We start from the raw sequence: 25,856 nt of genomic DNA, 5'->3' as shown, positions 1-25,856 counted from the left end.
TAATTATCAATGTTTATACATATATAAATATGGAGAAAAAGAATTAATATTAGACATGAAAACGTAAATACAAACGCAAGAAGCAAGTGTTACGTTGTCTTATGTTATACTATCATTCACATTTGCTCGTCATTTCCAATTTGTAATGAGTCTCAAATGTAACACTGGCCAAATTTTCGTTGTGTTTAATTTTAACTATATGTATAAATTTTTTAAATGTTGTTTACACGCCTCCATAATGCATTTTTTTCTCATATGTATTTACCTAAAAGTTTGCATGCATACATTGACATATTATTCTGGTGTTGAATGAAAAGAAGTATGTCCTAAAGCAACAGTTTGACGTATTGAAAACTGACCCTGCACTTTTTTAGAGTCATAAAATCAGCACCATTTCTATTTAATTTTGTTTGATTCTCTTGTACTCATTTGTTATTTGTCAGTATCTTTATCCATAAAAACTATTAATTACAAACAATTTGAACTAGTTTTTGTAACATAAAAATTTGAACTAGTTTCATGGATTTTCATACGCAATATTTCACGGGTTCTTATTGAGAATCTTTTTCATTATTTTCTATAATTCTGCTTTTTTTTAATTCTGAAACATTCAATTTCCAATTAAATCATTCGTCGTCATCTATATTATAGAAATGTTTTCGTGATTTTTATAATAACAAAAATTATTTCTAATTTAATTCTGGGACCTAAACTAATTTTTGGAGTATACATATACAGATATACCTCCCGTTGATTTCACAGCACACAAAATAAAAGAATCCGGCTTGCAAGAATGGAACCATTTAATTTGAACCACTAGTATATGGGACTATCTTCATTTGGTCATGAAATATACTGATATAGTTTTGGATATATTTTGGAGTTTCCTTTTTTTCCTTCTCTTTGTTAGATTTAATTGATTTGAATTACAATTATGATAAGAAAAGGAGTTCAATCATATGCATATATATGATGACATCCACATATGATTTATAAAGACAATAAAAGACAAAATTTTCACAAAAAGTAAGAATATTCAAAACACAATTGGACCAGAAAGTAAAACATGGGTAGGCACATATAAGATACATATAGGATTACATATATGAAAAGAAACCATAATAGCCAAGAAAATCTGAAAATATTTTCTTGATTCTGCTAGCTGCCCTATATATGTGCCCACTCATGTAAAAAAAAGTTCTAGATTCAAATCAGATGACACATTCACATGGAATCATCACATCAATCTCTTTAATTCAAGAGAGAGAAACAACAAAAAGACACAACACAAGTTGCTCTCTCTTTCCCACTCCATGAGTAACGTGTAATGTAATTTGCTTATTCTTCTTAATATTCTCCATCTCTACTCTACCCGCTCCTTTTCCATGGATTCTTAAGTCTCATTTCTCTGTTTAAATTAACAAAAAAAAAACATAATTAACAAACGATAAAATTACAAAAAAAATTTAAAAAACTATACAAAAAATGAACCTGGTTCCTACAACGTACCGAAAGATTTCTTGCAATGAAGAACGGCTTCGTAAATGGAGCTCTCTGAGTCACAAGACCTTCTCCAATAATAATCATCTGCAACACTTATTCTTGGCGACGAAGTCATTTCATCAGAATGAACTCTGCTTCTAGACAACGTCGTTACACGGATCCTAGAGTCGATACCGATACCTCCGGATGATCCAGCGGTTCTACATCTCCTTAATCTCTTACACAGTGGCGTCAATAACAACAAAACCCATTTCGAAACTCTTCTCAACTTTCTACAAGAAGAAGGAGACTTGCTCTTAATGTCACGTGTCTCCATCTTCTTCTCCGTTTTCTTGTCCAACGGCTCATATTCTTCTTCCGTAGCTGCTGACGTGGCTTTTGATAGATAAGGCATGACGTAGCCGTCGCGGAAAAGCTCGTCGGCGTGAACTAAAGAGTGATCTTCGTCGGAGAAAGAGACGAAGTTATCGAACTTGAAGCTACTTTCATGGGATTTGTTGATGAAGAATCTTCTCGAAGGAGGCAATCTTGGATCCATCTCTATGAAGGAAGAAGAAGAATCTTCGTAGGTTTGATGATAATCATCAATGGAATCTTCTAAAGAAGGACAGTTAACTACCCAACTGTAAGAGAAACTATCTATGGGAACTACTGGCATTGATGAAGCTTCTTGATTTACTTCCATGGTTATTTTTGTTTGTTTGGTGGGGATGTATATATGTTCTTGAGTGTGTTCAGATGCTTTTGTCTGAGACAAAAATGTTTGAATGGAGAACATATGTTTCAGTGTATATATATATAGGAAGGGACAATACACACATTGAAGCTAAGATATATAATACTTTTTTATAACGGTAATATATTATATTTTTGTGGTTGGTTTGGTAAGAAACAATAGATATTAATAGTCTGAAAGGGAAAAGAAAAGAAAACATTAGAGTTTGTGAGCCCATCTAACCTCTTATTATGTGCTGTTGCCTTCACTCTTTTCCTCTTTTTAGTATTTATCTTAGTTTATTCTTTTTTTGCATAGACAAGGTTCTTTTAATTATTTATTCCATGTGACATCATTTTTATCTTTTAAGGAGTCTCAATATCAAAACACTACGCATAGTTTTTCTTTTGAAGAATATCAATATATCATTAAAAACGATGTATGTTGACGCATATTTCATGGGGTTTATTAATTAGAAAGACAAAAAAATTTTAAAAAATAATGTGTATGAAATTTCCTAATTTTCAAAAAAAAAAAGAAGAAGGAAATTTCCAGAGTGTTACGAGTGAAGAGGACCACGAGTTGAAAATAAAAGAAAAGAACGTAAATAAAGGATACTAAATTTAAAAGTCATATTCATAAATAAGAAAAAGGTTAAAAATTAAAAACATATAAATAAGAGATGAGCGGAGAAAGAGAGGGGGAGACAGAGGTCCCGGGAAGTGTCGGGGTGCGGGACGTATGTTGTCGAAAGTTTAGGGGACAAAAGCCGAAAATATAAAGTGACGTGGAGACTCATCCAAGTCTTATCTATAAGGCCATTTTGCATGGTCTTTTTATGGGTTACGTTTACTAAGAAAACAAGGTTTTAATTTTGTGTATTTTGGTCGACAAATTTTTTTTTTCTTTGAGTAGTGCATTTAATGATATGAATCTCTCAAATCTCGAAGAGAATGTTTTTTGGTCGTTCTATTGATAACACGAGGTCTTTTTTTTTTTTGTAACACACGATAACACGAGGTATCAAAACTATACTAAAAGCAGCATATAAGGCTCTATGGAGGTGTCCACGTCGGATGATATATTCAACCAGTCATATTACACAAAACGGCCACGTCATTACGAGGTTACAATGGTTTGGGTTCGTATTTTCGGCCCGTTTTATTTGTTGATTTTAATGGTTTGGGCTTATGTGTATTAGGCCTGTTTTTCTGTAGGCGATGGCCCATGGGTGGTTGATGAGTTAGGCGTCGTATGTCGTAGCCTCAATTGCGTCGTCACCTTCCTTTCCACTTCTATCTCTGCCGTTTCTCACCTCTCCAAATCCGAATCGACGAGTAACTTCACCACTAGCTTTTGTAATCAAACCTCCTCACCATTAACTTCTCTAATCAAATCTTGCTTTAACCCATTTAATGGATTCTTTTCGTCTTCTTCTCTGTTTTACTATTTATAAATCTCTTCTCCGATCTCATGCCTCCATCAAAGCTGTTACGATTCTCTCAAATACTCATCCCGATGGAGCCTACCCGTAACTCTTCATCCTCCACCGAACGCACGTCCGGCAAGAAGACCGTCGTCTCCTCTGCGTCTGCTAAGCCAAACGGAAAGTCTATTGTCGTCTCCTCTGCGTCTGCTAAGCCAAACGGAAAGTCTATTGCTTCCTCTGCGACTGCGATGACTCCTAGCGCGCATGCGTCTGTTGGAACCGCCAACCCGATGAACCCTGAAGCTACCACCGGTCTCTCATCCGCTCATCGCGACCAAGTGATGTTGTTCAGGGATGTTTCGCTGGGCCCACAGGAGGCCGAGTTGAGGTTCCGGCTGATTCACTTATGGGAGGCCCGAAATCCAAATACCAAAATTCTCATTGGTCAAGAGATGCTCCTTATCGACGAAGAGGTTTGTTTCCAATTTTTTACTTATTTTGTTTGGTTTTGCACGACTGAGATAGTGTATTAATTAATTAATGATTTGGATTTATCGACAGGGAACTGTTATTCAGGGTTTTGTTCCGGCTGGTCGTGTAGGAACATTTGATCTCTCAGCTGGTTCCGTCTATAAGTTGACCAACTTTTTCGGATCCAGAAGCAAAATTCAGTATCGGGTTGCTGATCATAGCGCCACCGTTTCATTCTCTTGGAATTCTTCTTTGTCGGTCTTTGAGAATCCTCCGGTTCTCTTTCCAGTAGATAGGTTCAGGTTCCACAGCTACGATGAGTTTAGGGCCAACTGTGACTCCAAGGGTGATCTTTATGGTAAGCCATGTTGAACTATTTAGATTACCTTTTATATTTGAGCTACTGATGATGATCTTATAGATACGTTTGTTAAATTATGAGAGTATAATTGATCTTATAGATACGTTTGTTAAATTATGAGAGTATAATTATAGACGGGTTTGTTATATTACTATAGTATAAGATTGATGTATACGGTTTATATTTTGGTATCTCAGACTATGTTGGCCACATGAAGCTGGTGAATGGGCAAACTATCTCTGAACACATGGTTCTTGACGAAGCTGATATAGCAGAGAAACGGCATCTGTGTGTTCATGTTCAGGCACTTGAGTATGTTTCTCCAACCTTAGCCTCTTTCGTTTTGTGTTATTGTTAACAAATATTTTTGTCTTATGTAGCGGACCAGTGATGAAGCTCTATCTATGGGACCAGGCTGCATCCGACTTCTGCCAGAAATTCAAATCGTATGGAGGGACTCCAAGCGTTCTTCTGGTCACCACAGTGAATCCTAAGCATCTTGGAGGTTAGCATTCCACTTTAAAACATCATGTTCCTATTCAGACCTTAGAGAAATTCTATAAAACTACCTTAAGTAAACTTTAATTGTTAGGTGAGCAATCATATAGTATGTTACGGTTAATCACATTCACTCATATGTTATTAACAGGAACCCTTGCTATCACTTCTATGTCCTCATCTCGAGTGTTCATGGATTCCGACGTCCAGCCTAGCAAGGACTATCTCGAATGGTAGGGATTTGTGTATGCAGTTATTATCATTCATCTGTTGATGTGACATTTCGTGCAGCTTATTATTTAACATACTTACGGCTTATTTGCATCAGGTTGAATTCTAACGCAGAAATTGCTAATAGTGTTGCTGCTGAGGTTGTCACTAAGCCGGAGGCAGTGACTCTTGAGGAGCTATTCACCTACATCAAGCAAGAAACTTCAAAGGTACAATATTTTTTTATTTTTTTAATGTTTTTAAATACGTTTGCATGTGCATGGGAACTAATGAGGTTTATTTTAATTTCCACGATGAAGGTCGCTTGGTTTGAATGCACGGCAACAATAGATGATGTTGTCCGGGGTTCTCCTTGGTATTACATTTCTTGCGGTGGATGTAATAGCAAGGCTTTCAAAGGTCATACCTCTATGATTTGCAACAATAAGAAGTGTTGGAAGACTGAGATCACAGGCGTTCCTCAGTAAGTGTTGTGATCATAGTTGAACTATGTTTTATCAGCGCTGATAGCTAATCTTGATTTCTTGTAGGTACCTCACAAAGATATCAGTTTATGATAAGAGTGAGCAAGCAGTTTTTGTCATTCTTGGCGATGCTGGCAAGGAGCTGAGTGGGAAACATGCTGCAGAATTGGTTGCTACTTATTTTGAGGTAATTTCCTACCTGATTATACATCATATACATATTTGTGTTACTGCTGACCATCGCCTATTCATGGATTCCGAAAGGCAGTATTAGTTGACCTAACGTACATATTGCTTGGTTATTAGTCTAATGAAGGAGTTGGAGCTGATCATTGTGTGCCGATCCCGCAAGCTTTACTTGACACGATAGGCCAGACTCGCAAATTCATCGTCAAAGTCTCGGATCACAATTTCTCAGGCAAGACTCAGACCATAACTGTAACGAAGATACTCCCACTGGCAGTTGCACTTCCAGCAACATCCGAGGAACCTGGTGCTTCCAGTGGCTTTGGAAACTCTGCGGGTGATAGGGCTAGAAAAGCAGCTGAGATTCTTGAGGCAGATGAGGCCAAGCGGTGCAAGAGTGGCTGATATAGCTTCAAGCTCTCCTCATACGCAGTGATTGTTTTTGCTGCAGTTCGAGTTATGTTTTATGCTTTCTGAATGACTTTGCGTTTTTTTCATTTCAACTTTCAGACTTTTGTCTTTTATGTTTAAGTTCCTTGAATACAATTTTCATTTTATGGTTTTTACGATCTCTTAAGCCAGTTTACTTATCTTATTTTGAACTTTTTAATAGTTAGTAGGGATTAGCTTAGTTTATAGGTGCTGAGTCGTCTCCTTACTACATTAAGCACATCAGTGGCTTCAGATGCAGAATCAGGATTAGTAACAGGATATGAGGAATGGTTAGGGGCGTGGATCCATAGGCATGAATCTGTATTCACAGTTTGGATACTAATTTTTCATTTCAGAATATTTTAAAGAATCTTTCACATAGCTTTATATAGTCTAAAGCAGACACACAACCCAGACTTATTTTGTTGCATCATAATTAAGCATCTAGATCTCAACAAAAAAATAAGCTTGTGATCACAAAACATGACAAATATGAAGATTATATACTGTTGCGCTCACTTATATGTCCTAAATCAAACAAAAGTACAAACCTGCATTGCATGCCGATCTAATGAAATTGAAGTACGTCTTACATATTTAAAAAAAAATTAAATCTTTTTAATTAGTCATCCGAATATTTATATTTATGGAATATTTATATACATGGAGTGAGGGTTACTGATCTATTCTTTAATAATTATTAAAAATTTAACCATATTATTCAAAAAATTTAATATGATATAAATAAAAAAACAACAATACTTAAACTTTAGTAGTATAGAACAATATACATGTGGACAATATATGAATTAATATTTTTACAATCAGAACATTTTATTTTAAAAAATAACTAACTCAAAATTTTCCAGTGCTATATGGAAAAAATAAATGATATAATCCAAAAATTGAATAAATACCTTTAAAGGAATATTGATCATATGAAAATGTGTTAGTATATTTTTCATAACTTTTAGCTAATTATTTTGAAAAAAAACAAAAAAATTAAAAAAAAATATGTACAACTATGTACATGTTAGACAGGTTTCTATAAGTCAGTTTTAAACCGATAATGTATTCAAAATTAGTATTACATAAACACATTTCCTATTCCTGGAGGTCAGCAGAAGCCAAAAAAAAAAACCAAAACCAAAAAATCATTATATAAGAGTTCGAACCCAGCTTGAGTGCATATAAGAGGGCTATTCTACCAGTCAAATTAGCAAACAATTAGGTTAGTATTTTACCCCTAATATCGTAACAACACTTACTTTTATAGATTTACAGAGAAATATAGCAATAGACTTTTTATATGCTTATATGTAATTTATATTTATAGGACATCGTAGTCAAAAAAATTATTGACTTATTAGTTTGTTTTTTTTTTTTGTCACATATTGACTTATTAGTTATATATATAATTATATATACATGAGATTGCTCGCAGACTTTTGTTAATAGACATGATTTACATCTAATCACCAGATATCCAATCTCAAACTTATTAAGACTCGAACATTTTTCCGCGCGTAGCGCGGACGAAACCTCTAGTAATTCATAACACTGAGACATAAGTATCTCCTAGACATTAGAGAGAGAGTTTAATTACATGTTTCTCTTTTATTGTCAACATCTATTGAGAAAATTGGTAAAATAGGAGTATTAAACTTAAGTTTGTCCTTTTCAAAAAAAAAAAACTTGAGTTTGTCACAGGGTATCATTAAGCAACATATATGAACCTTTTTAGTAAAGGTTCATATGTTAAATTAAAAAAAAACTACGTTTTAGAGAACACCCATGTTTTAGAAATTATTTCAAAAGATCTACGTTTTAAAACTTACTATTTCACAAAATCTTTTTGTTTCGAAAAGATCCACGTTTTAACAAACTAATTTTAAAAGATATATTTATATATTTTAATGCATTGTTCAATAGCAATATGTAAATTTGTAAAAATATAAATTTGTTATTGAAATTTTGTTGTTTAAAAATTGTTTCAAAACGTTGATGAAAAAAGAGGTGGCGGTCAGCCGTCCTCCGGCATTTCGATAAATAAAAAAAGAAATTTGCTAAAATAGAATGAAAAAAATACACTCTATGTCTCTATAGTATAAAACCAACTTTAGTTTGTCCATATAGTATAAATTTCTTATAATCCCAAAATTAACATTGATTAATCAAATAAAATACAATTTAAAAATAATTCTAATATTAAAAACATATTAGGAATAAAAATAAATAAAAAATAATTTTCGATATAAAAAAATTAAATAGAAGAAAAGTTTGTGAAAATCACCAGAAAACTATGGAGAAATCATGGTTTGATGAAAAACAAAGCTTAATTTCTATTTTTATGATTTTTTGACAAGTAAATCGATAAAACACATTTTAGGAAACTAATAAGATTTTCCAAACATTTTTAGAATACTTTGTAACTGATTTTTTTGAAATATGGTTATTCTTATCCGTAGAATACAACTTCTACACTGTGTAGAAAGCGAATAAATAATATGTAAGTAGATTCTACCATATGTAAACTTTTGAGTTGTGTCTAGATTTCGTATTCATAAAACTTTAGAATTCTCATAAAAGTAAGCTACATTCGGAATAAACGTAGCTACCTTTAGGATGCATAAACATCATATTCCTTATATTTAGAATTCTATTTAAAAGTACTGGTTCTAGCCAAATTAAAATAACTTGTTTAATATGGAATTCAATTTCCATCATGCCATTTTTCGTAAAAGATGACATCTTCTTTTCGTAGTAATTAAAATTTTAAATTAACAAATTTTAGAACCCAAAATATGTATCAGAATCTGTATATGGGTATTTCATCAATTTTTTACGTTTTGTATAATTTTTTTATTCATAAAATTATTTATTTCACTAAGTTTAATAAATGGAAAGGGTAATTGAAGCAAAAATGAGACAAAAAAATTTTATACTAAAAGGACAAAGATGCTGTTTTTTCATTCTATTTTGGCAATTTCCCATGAATTTGGATGTCATCAAGCCGTATATATAAACCTTTTTTAATACTCATTTCGTTTCGAAAAGATCCATGTTTTAGAAATAAAATTTAAAAATACATTTTTACATCTTCAATGCATTATTTAATGGTAAATTGTAATCTTCAAGAAATATAACTGTGTTCACTGAAATTTTATGTTATTAAAAGTTGTGAAATAGTTAATTACAAAAATCATTAATAATCAATATTTAAGATGTTTCGTAATATGTGTGAAAAATTTAAAACTTAAATATTTTTGAATCGATTAGTACTAAACTAATTATGTTTTTTAATAAGTAAAGAGATTATAACTAAATGTATTATTTCAATAGAATATCTATTTACAACTATTTTGAAATATGTCATTCTTATAAGTAGACTTGTCAGATGGGCTAATCCGCATGCACCTGGACAGTCCTGCGGCGGTTCAATCAGCTCATCAAACCATGCGGGTTGGCTCGTGGGGGGTTGCGGCCAGAGAAGTTTTGTCCAAATCCGCTCTGTCTGGTTTATTTTGTTTGCAGGTTGACTAGCGGGTTACCTGGATTAAAACAACATATGATTCTCAAAACACATTCAACACAAACAAGTATTGCCTCAAAACATAAACGTTTATTAATATTGTCTCAAAACACATTCAACACAAGAAACAAAACATTTACATTTACTAATAGGGTCGAGACTCGTTTAACATTGTGATAATGTCTCAGTCTCGTTTACAAGCAACAATACGTTTATTAATAATGTTTCAAAACACATTCTTAACTGTTTACAAGCAACACATTCTTAGACCATCATGTATCGCTACTAATAGGGTCGTTTACAAGCAACAAAACTTTACTAATAATTTCTCAAAACACATTCAACAAGAGCAACAAATTGTATCACTACTCTTTCAGAAACACAAAATAAGACGTGTGGATCTCTGCTTTAAGCTTTCAAGACTAGAAAGTCCTGAATTCAAAATTTAATAGTAAACTTAATTTTAACATGATCACCAAAATCTACACAAGAGTCAAACATGAATTTTAAACTGATATATGAAAAGCAAAAAGCAGAACTGAAAACGAGTGATAGTTACCTCTCGATGGTCCATGAATGGCTCTGGCGAGAATGTATTCTGATGCATGGAAGAAGATTATCGGAGGCAGCAACATTTGTGTTAACTGCCTGAATCCAGTGTCACTAAATTAAGATCGATCTCTGTCATTGATTCTTTACAAGGTTTAACTCAGACCTGAAAACATATGTTGACATGAAGAATTAAACAAAGGGAGATGTCGGCAAGATTAAATAAAGAAGTAGTGGAAGAAGTGGGAGGAGCGGCCAGTCCACTGCTAGTTGTTTATTCTTCCACCACTGAGTGCTTATTGCTTTTGTTTTCTTTAAATACACCATATGTATGTTACACAATTAAACACACAATTTAATACAAACATTTCTTTCATTCTCTCAATCTCGCAAATCCTCTCATTCTCTTAATTTCGCAAATTTCTCTTCTCTCTCAAATACTTACGGTTACTTCACTCCTTTTTTTTTTTTTTTTACTTTGTTCTTGTGCTTCATCACGGTTAAAGCACTTAGAAGCTCTCATAATCCCACAAATTATCATGGTATCAGAGCAGCAACACTCTTGAAACCTTTCTAAATTCCGCAAAACCAAAACTCTGTTTCTAGTTCTTGTTGTTCTTAGTATTCTTGCAGCATTTACCCAGAAAAAAAAAAACTTTACCTCTGACCAAGTAAATCCTCAAGATGGAGAACAACAACAACAATAACAACAACCGCATCAGCATACCTGTGACCCTGAAGGGGATTAACTACCTCTTGTGGGCCAGGATGGTGAAGATTGCCCTTGGAGGAAAGGGTTTGTGGAGTCATGTCTCAGCAGAAGCGGCTCCAAAACAAACCACCCAAGGAGAAGATGGACATGAGATTGTGGTAGCTGCTGATGAAGACAAATGGGCTCAGGAAGATCTCATGGTTCTCACGGTGCTCCTTAGCTCCCTAGAACCCACCATCATGGAGTCTTACTCCTACTGTGAAACTACCAAGCAGCTGTGGGATACACTCTACAAAGTGTATGGAAATACCTCCAACCTTACAAGGGTCTTTGAAGTAAAAAGAGCTATCAATACCCTCAACCAAGGAGATATGGAGTTCCAGCCTCACTTTGGCAAGTTCCGGTCTCTTTGGGTAGAGATGGAACTACTCAGACCACATACTACCGACCCTGCCACTCTCTTAACCAGGCGTGAAGAGGACAGAGTGTTTGGACTACTGCTCACGCTTAATCCATCTTATGGGAGCTTAATCAAGCACATCCTGAGAGCTGACAAGTTACCTGATCTGGATGAAGTATGCGCTCAAATTCAGAAGGAAGAAGGCTCTGTGGGCTTATTTGGAGGCAAGGGAGACTTAAACATGGCACATCAAGCTGAACGAGCCGTGTCAAACAAGGCAGCTTACAAGCTAGATGAGAAGAAAAACCTGACCTGCGATCACTGCAAGAAGAAGGGCCACATGAAGGACAAATGCTGGATACTACATCCGCACCTCAAGCCCAACAAATTCAGGGACAACCGCCCTCAATACCAAGATGCAAGAGCCAACTTCTCAACTGATGGTGCCGAGCCAACAACACCAATCACCATGGGTATAAGCAACCTAGGTGTGGGAAGTGCTACTGCCTCCACATCAGGCTATGCCACGCCAAGAGCCAATCTAGATGAGACCATCAAGAAGTCTGACTTAACCGCTCTCATCAAGGCTCTCAAGGAATCTGGTATATCTAAAACTCTTGGTATCTCCCTTAATGCTTCTCACAATGCAAATGGTTCTATGAATAATTTTAAATCGGCTAAGCCCTTAGCTATAGACTCTGGTGCTTCTCATCACATGATAAGTGATTTAGAACTGATTAAGAACATAGAACCGGCTTTAGGAAATGTGATGATAGCAAATGGAGATAAAATTCCAATAAAAGGTGTAGGTGAACTTAGATTGTTTGATAAAGAATCTAAAGCTTTCTATATGCCTACATTCGCCTCAAACCTACTGTCTGTTAAGAAAGTAACTAATGATCTCAATTGTCAAGTTACTTTCACGCCTAACAGTGTATACTTTCAGGATATTCATTCTAGTAAGTTGCTTGGCAAAGGTGTTACCAAGGGAGACTTGTACTTACTTGGGGACACAAGACCTGCATCTCAATTATCGTGTGTGTTTCATTCTGTTTCTGAATTCCCTAAAGATGAAATCTGGCATGCTAGACTAGGACATCCCCATTCTCGTGCCTTGAACATCCTGTTGCCTAGTATTTCTTTTAAAAATGAGTGTGAAGCGTGTATATTAGGAAAACATTGCAGAACTGTGTTTCCTAAATCAAAAACCCAATATGAAAACTGCTTTGATTTGATTCACTCTGATGTGTGGACTGCTTCATGTGTATCTAGAGAACAACATAAATATTTTGTGACATTCATTGATGAAAAATCTAAATACACATGGATCACTTTGTTGCAATCTAAGGATAGGGTGCTAGAAGCATTAAAAATTTTCAGAACTATATTACTAACCATTTAAATGTTAAGATTAAAATTCTTAGATCAGATAATGGTGGTGAATATACTAGCACAGCCTTCAAACAACATCTAGCCTCACATGGAATCATTCAACAAACCAGCTGTCCTTACACACCCCAACAAAATGGCGTGGCTGAAAGAAAGAATAGACACTTGATGGAAGTGGCAAGGAGTATGATGTTCCATACAAATGTACCCAAGCGGTTTTGGGGGGATGCAGTAGTCACAGCCACCTACCTAATCAACCGCACACCTACAAGAGTCCTCTTTGATGCCACCCCATATGAGGTACTAAACAAATCTAGACCATCAATTGATCATTTGCGTGTGTTTGGGTGTGTGTGCTTTGTTTTGATTCTAGGAGAACTAAGAAACAAACTGGAGGCAAAGAGCACAAAGGCAATGTTCATTGGATACTCTACGCACCAAAAGGGGTACAAATGCTATGTACCAGAGACAAGGAGAGTCCTAGTATCCAGAGATGTTAAGTTCATGGAATCCAAGGCCTATTATGATGAGAGGAGTTGGGAAGAACTCAAAGATCTATCTCATTCTGCCTCGGACAGAGCTAACAACCTGAAGATTCTTATGGAAAGACTCGGCATTAACCTAGAAAAGGAACCAGAGAAAGGCCGGGACACTACTCCTTATAAAGAGACCATGGTTCATAACACTGAAGACTCTCATCCTGACCATGAAGGGGGGAATGAAGATCAACCGGCGCAAGCTCAACCTGAAGAAAACCCAGTATTGTCTCATGATCAAGATGAGATGGGACAACCAGACACTGAAGCTCAAGAAGGAGAACCAAGCAGCAGTAATGAACCTGAGCAGACACAAGTCCTAAGGAGAAGTACAAGGATCAGAAGACCAGCCTCAGATTGGGTTAAAAATGATTTTGTTTACTACAATGCTCAAGCTGTGGCACATCCAGAAAGTGGATTATGCTCCCTAGCTCACTATTCAGAAGAACATCAAGTCTTTATGAGTTCATTGGACCTGGAATGGATACCAAGAACATATGCAGAAGCTATGGAAGATGATGAATGGAGGAAATCGGTGGATGATGAAATGGGGGCCATGGAGAAGAACAACACCTGGTATGAGACAGAACTTCCAAAAGGAAAGAAAGTCGTGACCAGCAGACTCATACATACCATTAAGTATCTTGCAAATGGGAAGCCAGAAAGAAAGAAGACCAGACTGGTGGCAAGAGGATACACACAAGTGTATGGAGAGGACTATCTAGACACCTTTGCACCAGTGGCCAAGCTTCATACAATCCGGATTCTACTCTCATTAGCAGTGAACCTAGAATGGGACCTTTGGCAAATGGATATGAAGAATGCTTTCCTGCAAGGAGAACTAGAAGATGAAGTGTATATGAAACCACCTCCGGGGATGGAAGAAATGGTGAAACCAGGGAATGTCCTTAGACTCAGAAACGCAATCTATGGCTTGAAGCAATCACCAAGAGCTTGGTACCACAAGCTAAGCACTACATTGAATAGAAGGGGATTTGTGAAGTCTCAAGCGGATCACACACTCTTCACTCTCACCAGCAAGCAAGGAATTATGGTAATTCTAGTCTATGTGGATGACATCATCATCACGGGTAGTGACAAGGAGGGGATCAGTTTAACCAAGACATTTCTCAAGGCTGCATTTGACATCAAAGACCTAGGAGAACTGAAGTACTTCCTTGGCATTGAGATGTGCAGATCAAAGGAAGGATTATTCATGTTCCAAAGAAAGTATACCCTGGACATATTAAAGGAGGCAGGAGACCTTGGAGGAAGACATGCCAAGACACCACTTGAAGAAGGTTACAAGGTATTGCGAGAGGGGGAGTATGAAGACACTCCATTTGAAGATGTCAAGCAGTATAAACGGATGGTTGGGAAGCTGATCTATTTAACCATCACTCGGCCAGATGTGTGTTTCGCAGTTAATCAAGTGAGCCAGCACATGCAAACTCCCAAGGTTCATCACTGGAACATGGTGGAGAGGATTCTAAGATACTTAAGAGAAGCGCCAGGACAAGGTGTATGGATGGCTTACAACAAGAACACTGAGGTGATAGGATACTGTGATGCAGATTGGGCTGGAGATAGAGTAGACAGAAGGTCAACCACCGGTTATTGTACATTCATTGGAGGGAATCTTGTCACTTGGAAGAGCAAGAAATAGAAAGTAGTATCTTATTCAAGCGCAGAAGCAGAGTACAGATCAATGAGGAAGCTAACCAGTGAGCTTATCTGGATAAAGGGGCTTCTAGGCGACTTAGGAATTGAGATCACCACTCCAATGACCATGCACTGTGACAACCAAGCTGCAATACACATTGCATCCAACTCAGTCTTTCATGAGAGGACAAAGCACATAGAAGTAGACTGCCACAAGGTCAGACAAGCAGTGGAGCAGCAAGTGATTCTCCCATGTTATACAAGAAGTGAGGATCAGCTGGCTGACATCTTCACCAAGGCGGCCAGTAGCAAAGTGTGTGAGTCCATTCTTCCAAGACTTGGACTCATAAACCTTCCATGTCAATGATCCCCTCACCGTGGAGTATTCTACTCTTTTTCCTTTGCTTGGTTTTTATCCCAAGTGTTTTTTCCAAGAAAATGTTTTAATGAGGGAATACTTCATGGCTTTCCAAGCTTGACACTCACTACTGTCAAGCTTGAGCGGGAGTGTTGACATGAAGAATTAAACAAAGGGAGATGTCGGCAAGATTAAATAAAGAAGTAGTGGAGGAAGTGGGAGGAGCGGCCATATCACTTACCAAATGGGGAGGAGCGGCAAGTCCACTGCTAGTTGTTTATTCTTCCACTACTGAGTGCTTATTGCTTTTGTTTTTTTTAAATACACCATGTATGTTACACAATTAAACACACAATTTAATACAAACATTTCTTTCATTCTCTCAATCTCGCAAATCCTCTCATTCTCTTAATTTCATAAATTTTTCTTCTCTCTCAAATACTTACGTTTACTTCACTCCTCTTTTTTTTTTTTTTTTTTCTACTTTGTTTTCGTGTTTCATCACGGTTAAAACACTTAGAACCTCTCATAATCCCACAGATTATCAACATACACGAGTTACAGACCAGAGAAGCCTTGTCATCATGGTACCACCACTCCGTCTCCTTAGGAGACATCCCGTTTTTACAATTCTTCACGTAAGAGAATGCTGGTGCAGACTGAACGCACAATCATTGCTGGTGACCACGAGTCATATAGAATTATCTGCCAAAAACAACCCACACAGATTTATACCATTCTCCAAAGGATAACCAAATTTGAACTGAAATGCAAAGAGGAGAGAGACATGAACTCAAGCTCCAAAGCAAGTACAAAATCATGAATCTAACAAGAGCTATGCGTGTTACCAGCTCAAAGGCATAAGCTAATGATATTTGAAAAAAAAAAAAAGATTATGATTTTGCAAAAGCATAAAAAAGTGCAAGGAATCCTATCCTAAAAAAAAGTGTAAGGCATCCTATCCTAAACTTTGAACAACAAACACAGTGAGAACAATGGATACAATAAAAAAAATTTCTAAATTAGGCAACCATACAATTGATCCAACCCAAACGAGTACATACTTAAGAGTTTTCTAGAGCATAAACCCAAAATAACGAGTATCTGAGAACGTACGCACTTGTAATCGACTGTAAATGAGAGAAATTTCCTGAAGCTGGTAGTGAGAATCGCGTGAACTTTTTACATTTCCTGTTGTATGTTATCTAACAATGACTAAAAATAATAAAAAAATATTTTGCTAAAAATAATTATGCACTTTTTTAAAAGTGAGTGATCAAAATCTAGTCTTTATTCTATTCAGATATAGTCATTATTTTTATCTACGATACATTTACGATTTGACAAGTCATAATAGAACTATTTTAATTAATTATTTATTATGACATATTTGATTATTTACATTAATCAATCAAATATATAACAATTCTGGAAAATTTTAAAAATCAATATTAATAAATCAATTTTAACTATAAATTTGAATTTTATTCCTAGTTAAAAAAATCTAACAAAATCCTACTAAAAATTTTAAATTTTTTTGCAAAATAATTAATTAGTAAATTTTGTAATTAGTAATATAATACGATTATAAATTAATGTTAATTAAATTTTTATTACAAAACAAAAGATTATATGCTACTTTTATAAATTTTATAATTATAGTCTATATTACTTTAAAATAAAAGTAGTAAGTGATTTAAATATCAAAAAATATATTAGCCTATTTTAAATGATTTGATTTAAAAGAATTATCAATCACTGTTTAAACAGGTTAAAATTTGTAAACTAGGTAATATTTTATACAAAAATAAATAAATTATTAACATATTTTAGACTTCAATATCTATAACTATATATTATCCTTTTATTTATTTTGAAACTCATGACAATATATTATCTAAAATTATTATATACAAATATAATAGTATATAACTAAGTCTTAGTTCATGTATTATTTACAAAATATGCTATTATCAATTTTGAAATTTAAATAAGGGGTTTTTGCAAATATGACTCAAAACTTAAAGTCAAACACAAAACTAACTCATATTTTTTTTGGAACTTTGACTTGCCTCTTTCATCCCCAAAGTTCAGATTATTCACGAAAATGCCATCACTTTTTTTTTCTTTTTTTTCGAAAATGCATATTTTACTCTATCACCCTCATCTTCCTCAAGTACTCACAATATTGTCATTTCCATCAATACACCAACCACCATGAACAACCAATTTGAAACTCTTAATGCACCTAAAAATCGATTTACACTCTTTCTTTCTCAATTCTTATGAAATAAAAACAACATCTCTTTACTTTCTCTCCATATTCATTCAAAAAAACTCAAGATTTTGATTCTAATTTTTTTATGGTTCATAGAGCCATTGAAGCTTACGATTCTTGGTGGGTCACTTTTGTTTGAGATTCTGAGTGCTTGGAGAAGACTTTTGTGTGCTAAACAAGTTATCTCACTGGTTGAAACTATGAAATCAGTTTTTTTTCCCAGATCTATTCGTCCAAACGACTTACATGGAAGTCTTCTGGTCAATGCAGATGTTAATTTTGCAATTGACTTTTAAATGTGTTTTTATAGATGACTTACATGGAAGTCGTCCATCTTTGTTTGCTAAGAAAAAAATTTGAGACGACTTCCATGTAAGTCGTTTAGGGTAAACGGTTAGTTTTGCATTTGACCGGATTGTGTCAGAAATTTGACTTTTCCTGGACGACTTACACGTAAGTCGTCCAGTAGAAAATTAAAAAATCAATATTTTGTTATACCTAGACTAAGTCGTTTCAGGTTAGTTTTGCAATTGAAAAATAAAAAAATATTTTTTCTAGTCGACTTACACGAAAGTCGTCCATCCGACGACTTACATTGAAGTCGTAAATGATTTTATTCCGAGATTCTGGTCAAACCTTGCTTATCTTGGACGACTTCCATGTAAATCGTCGGACGGACGACTTCCGTGTAAGTCGTCTAGAAAAAATAATTTTTTTGTTTTATTTTTCAATTGCAAAACTAACCTGAGACGACTTACATGGAAGTCGTCTAGGTATAACAAAATATTGATTTTTTAATTTTGTTTTGGACTACTTACGTGTAAGTCGTTCAGAAAAAGTCAAATTTCTGACACAATCTGGTCAAATGCATAACTAACCTGTTTTCCCTAGCGCATTATATTTTAGAAGACTTCCGAGAAGACTTCCCATAGGCCTTCTAAAGTCTGATCCAAATCTGAAAAACATGTATATCAAACCCATATATGAAAAACTTGCATATTATATCAAATAACGTTTAAATGGCTTAAAAACAAGGAAAATGAGTGGAAAATTAGATATACATACTTTTATAGAACACACAAAGTACATATCCAAGTGGAAGATCAGAACCATCTGATTAAAAACCTGCAACAAAAAGATATATTAGTGAGAAAGACATGAGACAAAAATGAAAAATTCAAATAAAGTTTAGTATTTTCAAAACAAAGAGATTAGAGTGGGTTTGGAGAGTTTTAGTTTGGGAAAAATTAGGAGTGTTCAATCCGGATATCGGTTCGGTTTCGGTTCGTTTTTTTCGGTTTTTGGTATTTCGGTTAGTAAAATATAACGACCATTCTAAATCCATATTTACTTCGGTTCGGTTCGGTTTACATACCGTCGATTTTCGGTTTATTCGGTTTTATACCAAAACAAAAACTTAAAAATGCTTATACCTTCAAATGAAATAATCAAATCTAGAATTAAAATCAAAGCTCGAAATTTTGAAAATAAAAATAAAAAACAAAAGAGAAGTATGAAAGAAAATGTTTCCACTCTTCCATATTTAGTGTTCATCAAAGTCATGCTTCGTCGAGTGAAACTCTGTTCGTTTATAAATAAGAAAAAAATTGTGAAGAATTTTTTCTAGTTATTACCCATCAAATTTATAACCTTCACTTCAATTTAATCAATGATAAAAGAAAACAAAATGATTAAAAGAAGAAGACTAAGAAAATAAAAAGCCTCAGTTACGATGAATTGTTATTTAATTATATTTTAAGTGTTTTTCAAATTATGATTCTTTATTACTATAAAAATATGGTAATAATTATTAACAAAAGAATAACTTATATAAAAAATATATTTTTCATGTGACGTTATAAAATATGTACATATTTACATGTTACTTTTGATCGGTTTTGTTCGGTTTATTCGGTTTAATCGGTTATAAACCAAACCATATCCAAATCCTACGGTTTTTATAAAATCATATTCATTCGGTTTATATGGTATATACCAAAACCATACCATATTGTTTATTTCGAGTCGGGTTTTGTAATACTTTTTCGGATTGGATTGGGTTCGGATTTTCGGATTCGGATATTTAGCCCAACTCTAGTTTTCGAGCAAGTGATATTGAGGTATGTAAAATCTCGTATGGCATATCCCTTTTTTGTTGTAGAGAAATATATGGTTACAATTTTTTCCTTATAAACAATTTAAATAAATATTCTTTAGACATATAATGATTCAAAAGATCTATTTAGTTTCATGATTTGGATATCATTTTGAAATTGGTTAAGAGAATATTCAAACTTGGAGATTTTAGTCTAAATTTTATGATATATACAGCTATTTTGGAATTTGAAATATATCAAATAAAAATGAACAATTTTTATTAAACTAAACGTATGAATAAAAATTTTAATGGTTAGTATAATTGTAGGATATGAATTTTGATTATGGCGTTTGACATGTGCCGATCATCAACTGGAGAGAAGTATTGATTATATGGTGTGTGACAATAATACATGTATTCAACGGAAGAGAAGCATTGGAGACTTAGGTTAGGTCCAGCTTGTTCACAAGAAAGTCAGATTGAAAACTCTTGTCGAGGAATGTGTAGAGTAGATGAAATCCTTTATATATTAATTGAGAAACATTACAACATTGTTTTGTAGCCACGTGTCAGCATGATAATGAAATTTAGAATTCTTAGGAAAATAGATTGGTCCATCTTAATTTATATTATACTTTTTAAGCTAACTATCAAATTGATAAATAATGTACAAAATAATATTCTCGCACTTTCATTAAATAAAAGCTATGGAATTACCTAATATGATTAACGTATATATGACAATTAATCATTATAAATAATAAATATTTGATAACCATTTTTGTATCTTAGCTATTTTTGTTTAATCTTATATTATTAAAAGATACTAAACACTCACATTAACCATATAATAAAAAATATTTTTTCTCATATGTTATATTTTGAATTTTAAAACGACTATAAATTACTAAAAACGTTAAATGTCTCACACTAAAATTTTATGATCAATGGTTTAATTTTTTTGTAATAACAATATACAAATGATCATAAATCGTATGAATATGAGTCTCATTTAATAGACATTCATACTATATATTAATATAGTTTAAAATTAAACTATATAACATATAAAATACATTAATATGTTAATTTCTAAATTTGTATTAAAAAAAATTGAAACCTTAATATTTTAATTTTGAAATTTGTATTGAAAAATTCGCACATTAGAAATTTTATATTTATCATATGAGTATGAATTCTAAATAATAAATATTTATATTAAAATATATTACATATTTATATCCATGTCATTGAAATTTAGTTATATACCATATAAAATAAATAATATGATTGTTTTGATTTATTTACCAAAAAAATATCGTAAATAGACAAAAGATATTGTTTTGATTTATGTGTTTACTCTAATTTAATTATATACATAATACGTTAATGAACACAAATAAATAATAATATATAAAATTATTTTTATATATAACGTTTATCCCGCGCAATTGCGCGGGTATTAACCTAGTGTGTGTTTAAAAGTAAGTGATATGAATAGATTCATTATTTGTATATGATAACTGAATTTTGGTTTATGTCAATGTCTGTTTACATTAAACTTTTTCGGTTAAGATTAAGTATTTATTAAGGTTGGGCAAGCATCTATAGAAAAAGATAAAGTTATGAAAGAATCATGATTTAAATGACAACCTTTGTATAGTAGATTAAAAATATGACCATAAATTAATAGATTATATGTTATTGACGATGCAAAAGTATCTCTACATAAGATACATACTTTAGTAATTCCAGTGGACTCACTAAAAAGAGTTAACCTAAGTAGAAGTTTGCGCAGGGGCGAGCGAGCCTCAAAGTTCTTGCCTAAAAGATCACATGATAGCGAGAAAGTTTATGTCGACTGGATCATTTCACAGGAAAAAATAACACCAAGTGAAAAGTGTTAAGGTAAGGAAAATCGACATGGCCATCTTCAGCTAAGGTATTTCTCTTCAGATGTGTCTGTGTAGTGGAAATAGTTGAAAGAATGTGCAATTATAGTTGAACATTAGTAACACAATAGGAAGACACTCACAAGAGTAGCAATTGGAGAAGGTGTGAAATGGGACATATTAGGTCTAGAAATAAAGATTCCTAAACGTTAGGATACTCACAATAGGAGCTGAGAATTTCAAATGTATAGGGTGAAGCTAAAGAGTTAGGACAAAACACATGAGAAAATATTATTATAGGAGTATCTCATACGAAGATGGTGAAAAGGGTAACACCATATATGACTATCACTGAAGGAAGACAGTGATATTCAGGTTTCGAGGAAAATAAGGAAGTTGGGTTGATAACAAAGATTTTGACAAGAATATAAAGATCGAGAATGTAAATCTTTGGTTGTCTTTTGGCACAAAACTAAGACTCTAAACATGGACTTGGACCGGAGACATGTTTTGAGGAGGAAGGAAAAAAAATCGAATGTGAGCCGAAAGTTATGACATTGCCCATATAAGACAAGACAATGTGGCAAGCATTGAAGTCAGTTTTAGATACCTTATACTGTATATAACTAATGTAATTGTCTAGGTTTTTATGTATCAGAATGGTTTTGTATTTTCGCTCTTGTATAAAATTTGTACTGGTAAGCTATAGATTTTTCTTTAGTCTAGTGAAATTTGAAAAGCAAAAGTTTTCTTCCTCAGACAAAGCGGTTAAGGACTGCAAATTGAGTTACCAATTTGTTGTGCGTTCTTTTATTGCATATATATTAGTCTTTATTAGTTACAGAAAGTTGAACCCTCGTATTACTGTATTGAATAGAAATTTTGTTATAAAAGTAAAAGAAAAATCTATCTTTATTCATAACATAGAGAATCCTTATATAGGAGATTACACCGTCATAGATAAAGGGAAAGATTACAAATCATAATCTCTTGGTTATGAGCCATCCACAATCTGGTTCGTAACATTCCCCTTTGGATGCCATAACCATTTAGAGCTTCTAATGTGCTTTAATGTTGCCTCATTAAAACCTTACCAGGAAAATCCAATTGGGACAAAACCATGGTGAAGGAAAAAGAGTACAACACACATTACTCCCCCTGATTTGAACATTACTGAAGGTCCTTTGGACCTCTTGAAGGTCTTTTGGACCTCTCCAATTTTCTGCAATCCGTGGGTGATGAAGATCTTGGGCAGAATATGCTTCGTCCTCGAACATGATAGTTGGTTCTTCTTTACCATCAGCCATGCCACAATCTGATCGAACATATTGAGTCATCGACCTCAAATACACACACACACGAAATCTTGGATGATGTTGCTGTGATATGCATGTACCACCATGTGTAAAACATAACCTGTCTGAAAACAAATCAACAAAACCAAATAACCTCTCTTTGAGCTGGTTAGTATAAAATATACCAAAATCAAAGGCTTCTTTATTGTCCTTCTTATGGACCAATCAGATCAGTGTCTAAAACAAGACTTCTGCATCGTCCATCTCAGGACTAAATTGACTTCTTTATCGTCCACCTTTGGACTGAATGGATCAGTGTCCAAAACAAGTGATCTCACGCCCATGTACTAGATAATGGGTGAGACTGGTCCATATTAAATCTCTTGAGTACCCTTTTCTGTATATACTATTTGATGCACAAGGATTTCATTGTTAATGTACTCAAGCTGTAATCCCAAACAAAAATTTGTTTTCCAAGATCTTTCATCTCAAACTCTTTTTTGAGATATTCAACTGTTTGAGAAATTGTATCCAGAGGTTCCTAGGATATTCAGATCATATACTTTGATGATTATCAATATTGTTCTCGAGAACTTGCTGTACTTTCAGCTCAATACCCTCTAGTACTTTCATTATCCAGTGGACCATATAAATATGCAGTCACTACATCAACTTGCTGCAAGTCTAATTTTCTCTCTTATATAGCCAGACTTATAAGAAATCTAAAAGTAGTTGCATCCACCACATGGGAGTATGTTTCCTCATAATCTATTGCTGGTCCTTGTGAGAATCTTTGTGCAACATCAGCTTTATATCTCACGATTTCTATTGTTCACAAGACCCATTTATATCCACTGGTTTTAACATCATATGTCGTCTTAATCATATGGCCAAATACGCCTTTCTTCCTTAAACTATTTAACCTCATGTTTCCATTCAATCCAATCTGTTCTACGAGTGCGCACTCTTATATTGACGTGGGTTCATGATCCTCGCTTATATTCATAAATTCAAGTGCTACCTTGTATGCAAATAAATCATCTTATGTCGACATTCCTTATTGGTTCCATTATGTTCCAGACATGATATAATCGATTGAGATTCATTATTATCAGAACTTTTAATACTTTGCAGCTTGGCATCCCAAGCTACATTGTTTGGTACCTGTACCTTAGAGCCGGCCGGCCTTATCTCCATGTCTGGGATGGTTTCCTTAGTAACCTCGGATTTGGATTTTGATTATCATTCTCTGCACCTTTCTTTTGTTTCCGAGGATTCTTATCTTATGGAACCTATTTGGTCTACCACGTTTCATACGTTGTCTAGACTCTGTAGCAACTTGATTGTGTCTCTTCTTGGACATCAAATTTGTTGGTGCTTTACAAGCTGGTTTATATATGACTTAGTCATTCTTTTTCGGGTCAGCAAAAGTGTCTGGCATTTGATTAGCTAGCTTTGTAAATGTATAATCTTTGGACGTCTATTTCACATTCTTTAGTCCGAGGATCTTGCCAAGACATTGATGGTTGATTCCATTCTATTTCTTTTACCATTATTTTACCAGCTTTATTATTTTTTTCTCCTCCTGGTCTTAAAATAATCCGTGTACCTGGCCTCAAATATAATCACCCATAATTGGCTCAAAGTACTTTATTATTGTGGGAGAATCATATCCAACATATATCCCCATCCTCCTTTTGAGGTCCCATGTTAGTTCTCTGTGGTGGAGCAATTAGTACATAGACAGCACATCCAAATGTCTTATGATGGGGTATGTCTGGCTCTTGACCAGTTAATAATTGTGATAGGGGATATCTATGCTCACTAAATGGCCTGATGCGTATTAACTTAGGTGCATGTAAATTTCGTGTGGCCCAAGCTGTGAATGGGAGTTTTGACCTCATAAGATATGGTCTATCAATCAGCTATTTGCGTTTTAAAAATTTCGGCCAAGCCGTTCTTGGTATGGACATGTATCATAGAATTGTCCACACTTACCCCCATGGACATACCATAATCATTTAAACGCTTGGGACATGTATTCACCAGTATTATCTAGACATATAGTCTTTATTTCTGAAAAAGTGGCTCGTAGCCGTTTTACTTGTGATGGCCTAATGAGTTTCCCTTGTGTACATGCTACACACGTGAGATTCTTTGGGATAATTGTTCTTATCTTTTAATGTGTGTCTTTTGAATATCAATTTTTGCATCATGTTTGGACCAGGATGGCCAATCCGGTCGTGCCATAAAATGTATATTTTCGCAGGCTTTTAGCCTCTATCATACTGATCTATGCATAGTCTAAGTCAGTAGAGAATGCAGGTATAGTCTTTCGGACTTATTATGGCCTTATTATGGCCTTGGGCAATTTTATACATATATCTGAAGGAACTCTTTGTTTTCTTCGCCCATTGTTTCAATATGGAAACCATTCATTCTTATATCTTTAAAACTCAATAGGCTGCTCTTGCTCTTAGAGCTGGGTGAATATAAGGCATCACTGATTTCTAGATGCATACCCTTAGGCAATAATATATTAGCCTAGCAATAGTCTTCTTTCAGACTGGCGATACCTGCTTTAGTACTTATATTGGCGTTTTTCAGTGTACTCATATAGAAAAATCATTCATTCATTTAATCTAAGCAGACAATGTAATAAAAATAAATTCAAGGAGATAAAAATCAGAGAAAACATTCAAGCAAAGCAATCACACAAGTTTGATGTCGAAATCAGATTATCAACTTGATTCTTTTAGACAATCATAAGTCTCATATTCCATAAGATCATCTTGATCATGTTCGAAATTATTTTCACCATTTTTATAGACCAAGTGGGTTTCAGGATTCTTCCCTTTCAGATTC

The 25,856-nt window shown here is 34.1% G+C and overlaps 2 protein-coding genes across 3 annotated transcripts; one reads left to right on the top strand and one right to left on the bottom strand.

Annotated features, from left to right (window-relative positions):
- Positions 1 to 966: 966 nt before the first annotated feature.
- On the bottom strand, positions 967 to 2,480 carry LOC106385089 (probable membrane-associated kinase regulator 6). Of its 2 annotated transcripts, XM_048747515.1 has the most exons (3): positions 2,462 to 2,480; positions 1,510 to 2,251; positions 967 to 1,408 (listed from the first exon to the last, which is right to left on the bottom strand). In XM_048747515.1, exons 2-3 carry the CDS (start codon positions 2,186 to 2,188, stop codon positions 1,401 to 1,403), a joined length of 687 nt encoding a protein of 228 aa, XP_048603472.1. In that variant the 5' UTR covers positions 2,189 to 2,251; positions 2,462 to 2,480; the 3' UTR covers positions 967 to 1,400. The 2 variants fall into 2 exon arrangements, with proteins under 2 accessions (XP_048603472.1, XP_013680498.2); XM_013825044.3 differs by lacking the exon at positions 2,462 to 2,480 and having other exon boundaries at positions 1,510 to 2,434.
- A 1,256-nt stretch (positions 2,481 to 3,736) lies between these two features.
- On the top strand, positions 3,737 to 6,263 carry LOC106415020. Its single transcript, XM_048748752.1, has 9 exons — positions 3,737 to 4,120; positions 4,209 to 4,476; positions 4,677 to 4,791; positions 4,860 to 4,984; positions 5,129 to 5,210; positions 5,306 to 5,417; positions 5,508 to 5,671; positions 5,739 to 5,859; positions 5,979 to 6,263. Exons 1-9 carry the CDS (start codon positions 3,737 to 3,739, stop codon positions 6,261 to 6,263), a joined length of 1,656 nt encoding a protein of 551 aa, XP_048604709.1.
- Positions 6,264 to 25,856: the final 19,593 nt, after the last annotated feature.

This window comes from Brassica napus, chromosome C2 (genome assembly GCF_020379485.1).
Source record: "Brassica napus cultivar Da-Ae chromosome C2, Da-Ae, whole genome shotgun sequence".
NCBI classification, from domain to species: Eukaryota; Viridiplantae; Streptophyta; class Magnoliopsida; order Brassicales; family Brassicaceae; genus Brassica; species Brassica napus.
Note: the sequence above shows the minus strand (reverse complement) of the source record. Positions and strands in the feature narration are given on the sequence as shown.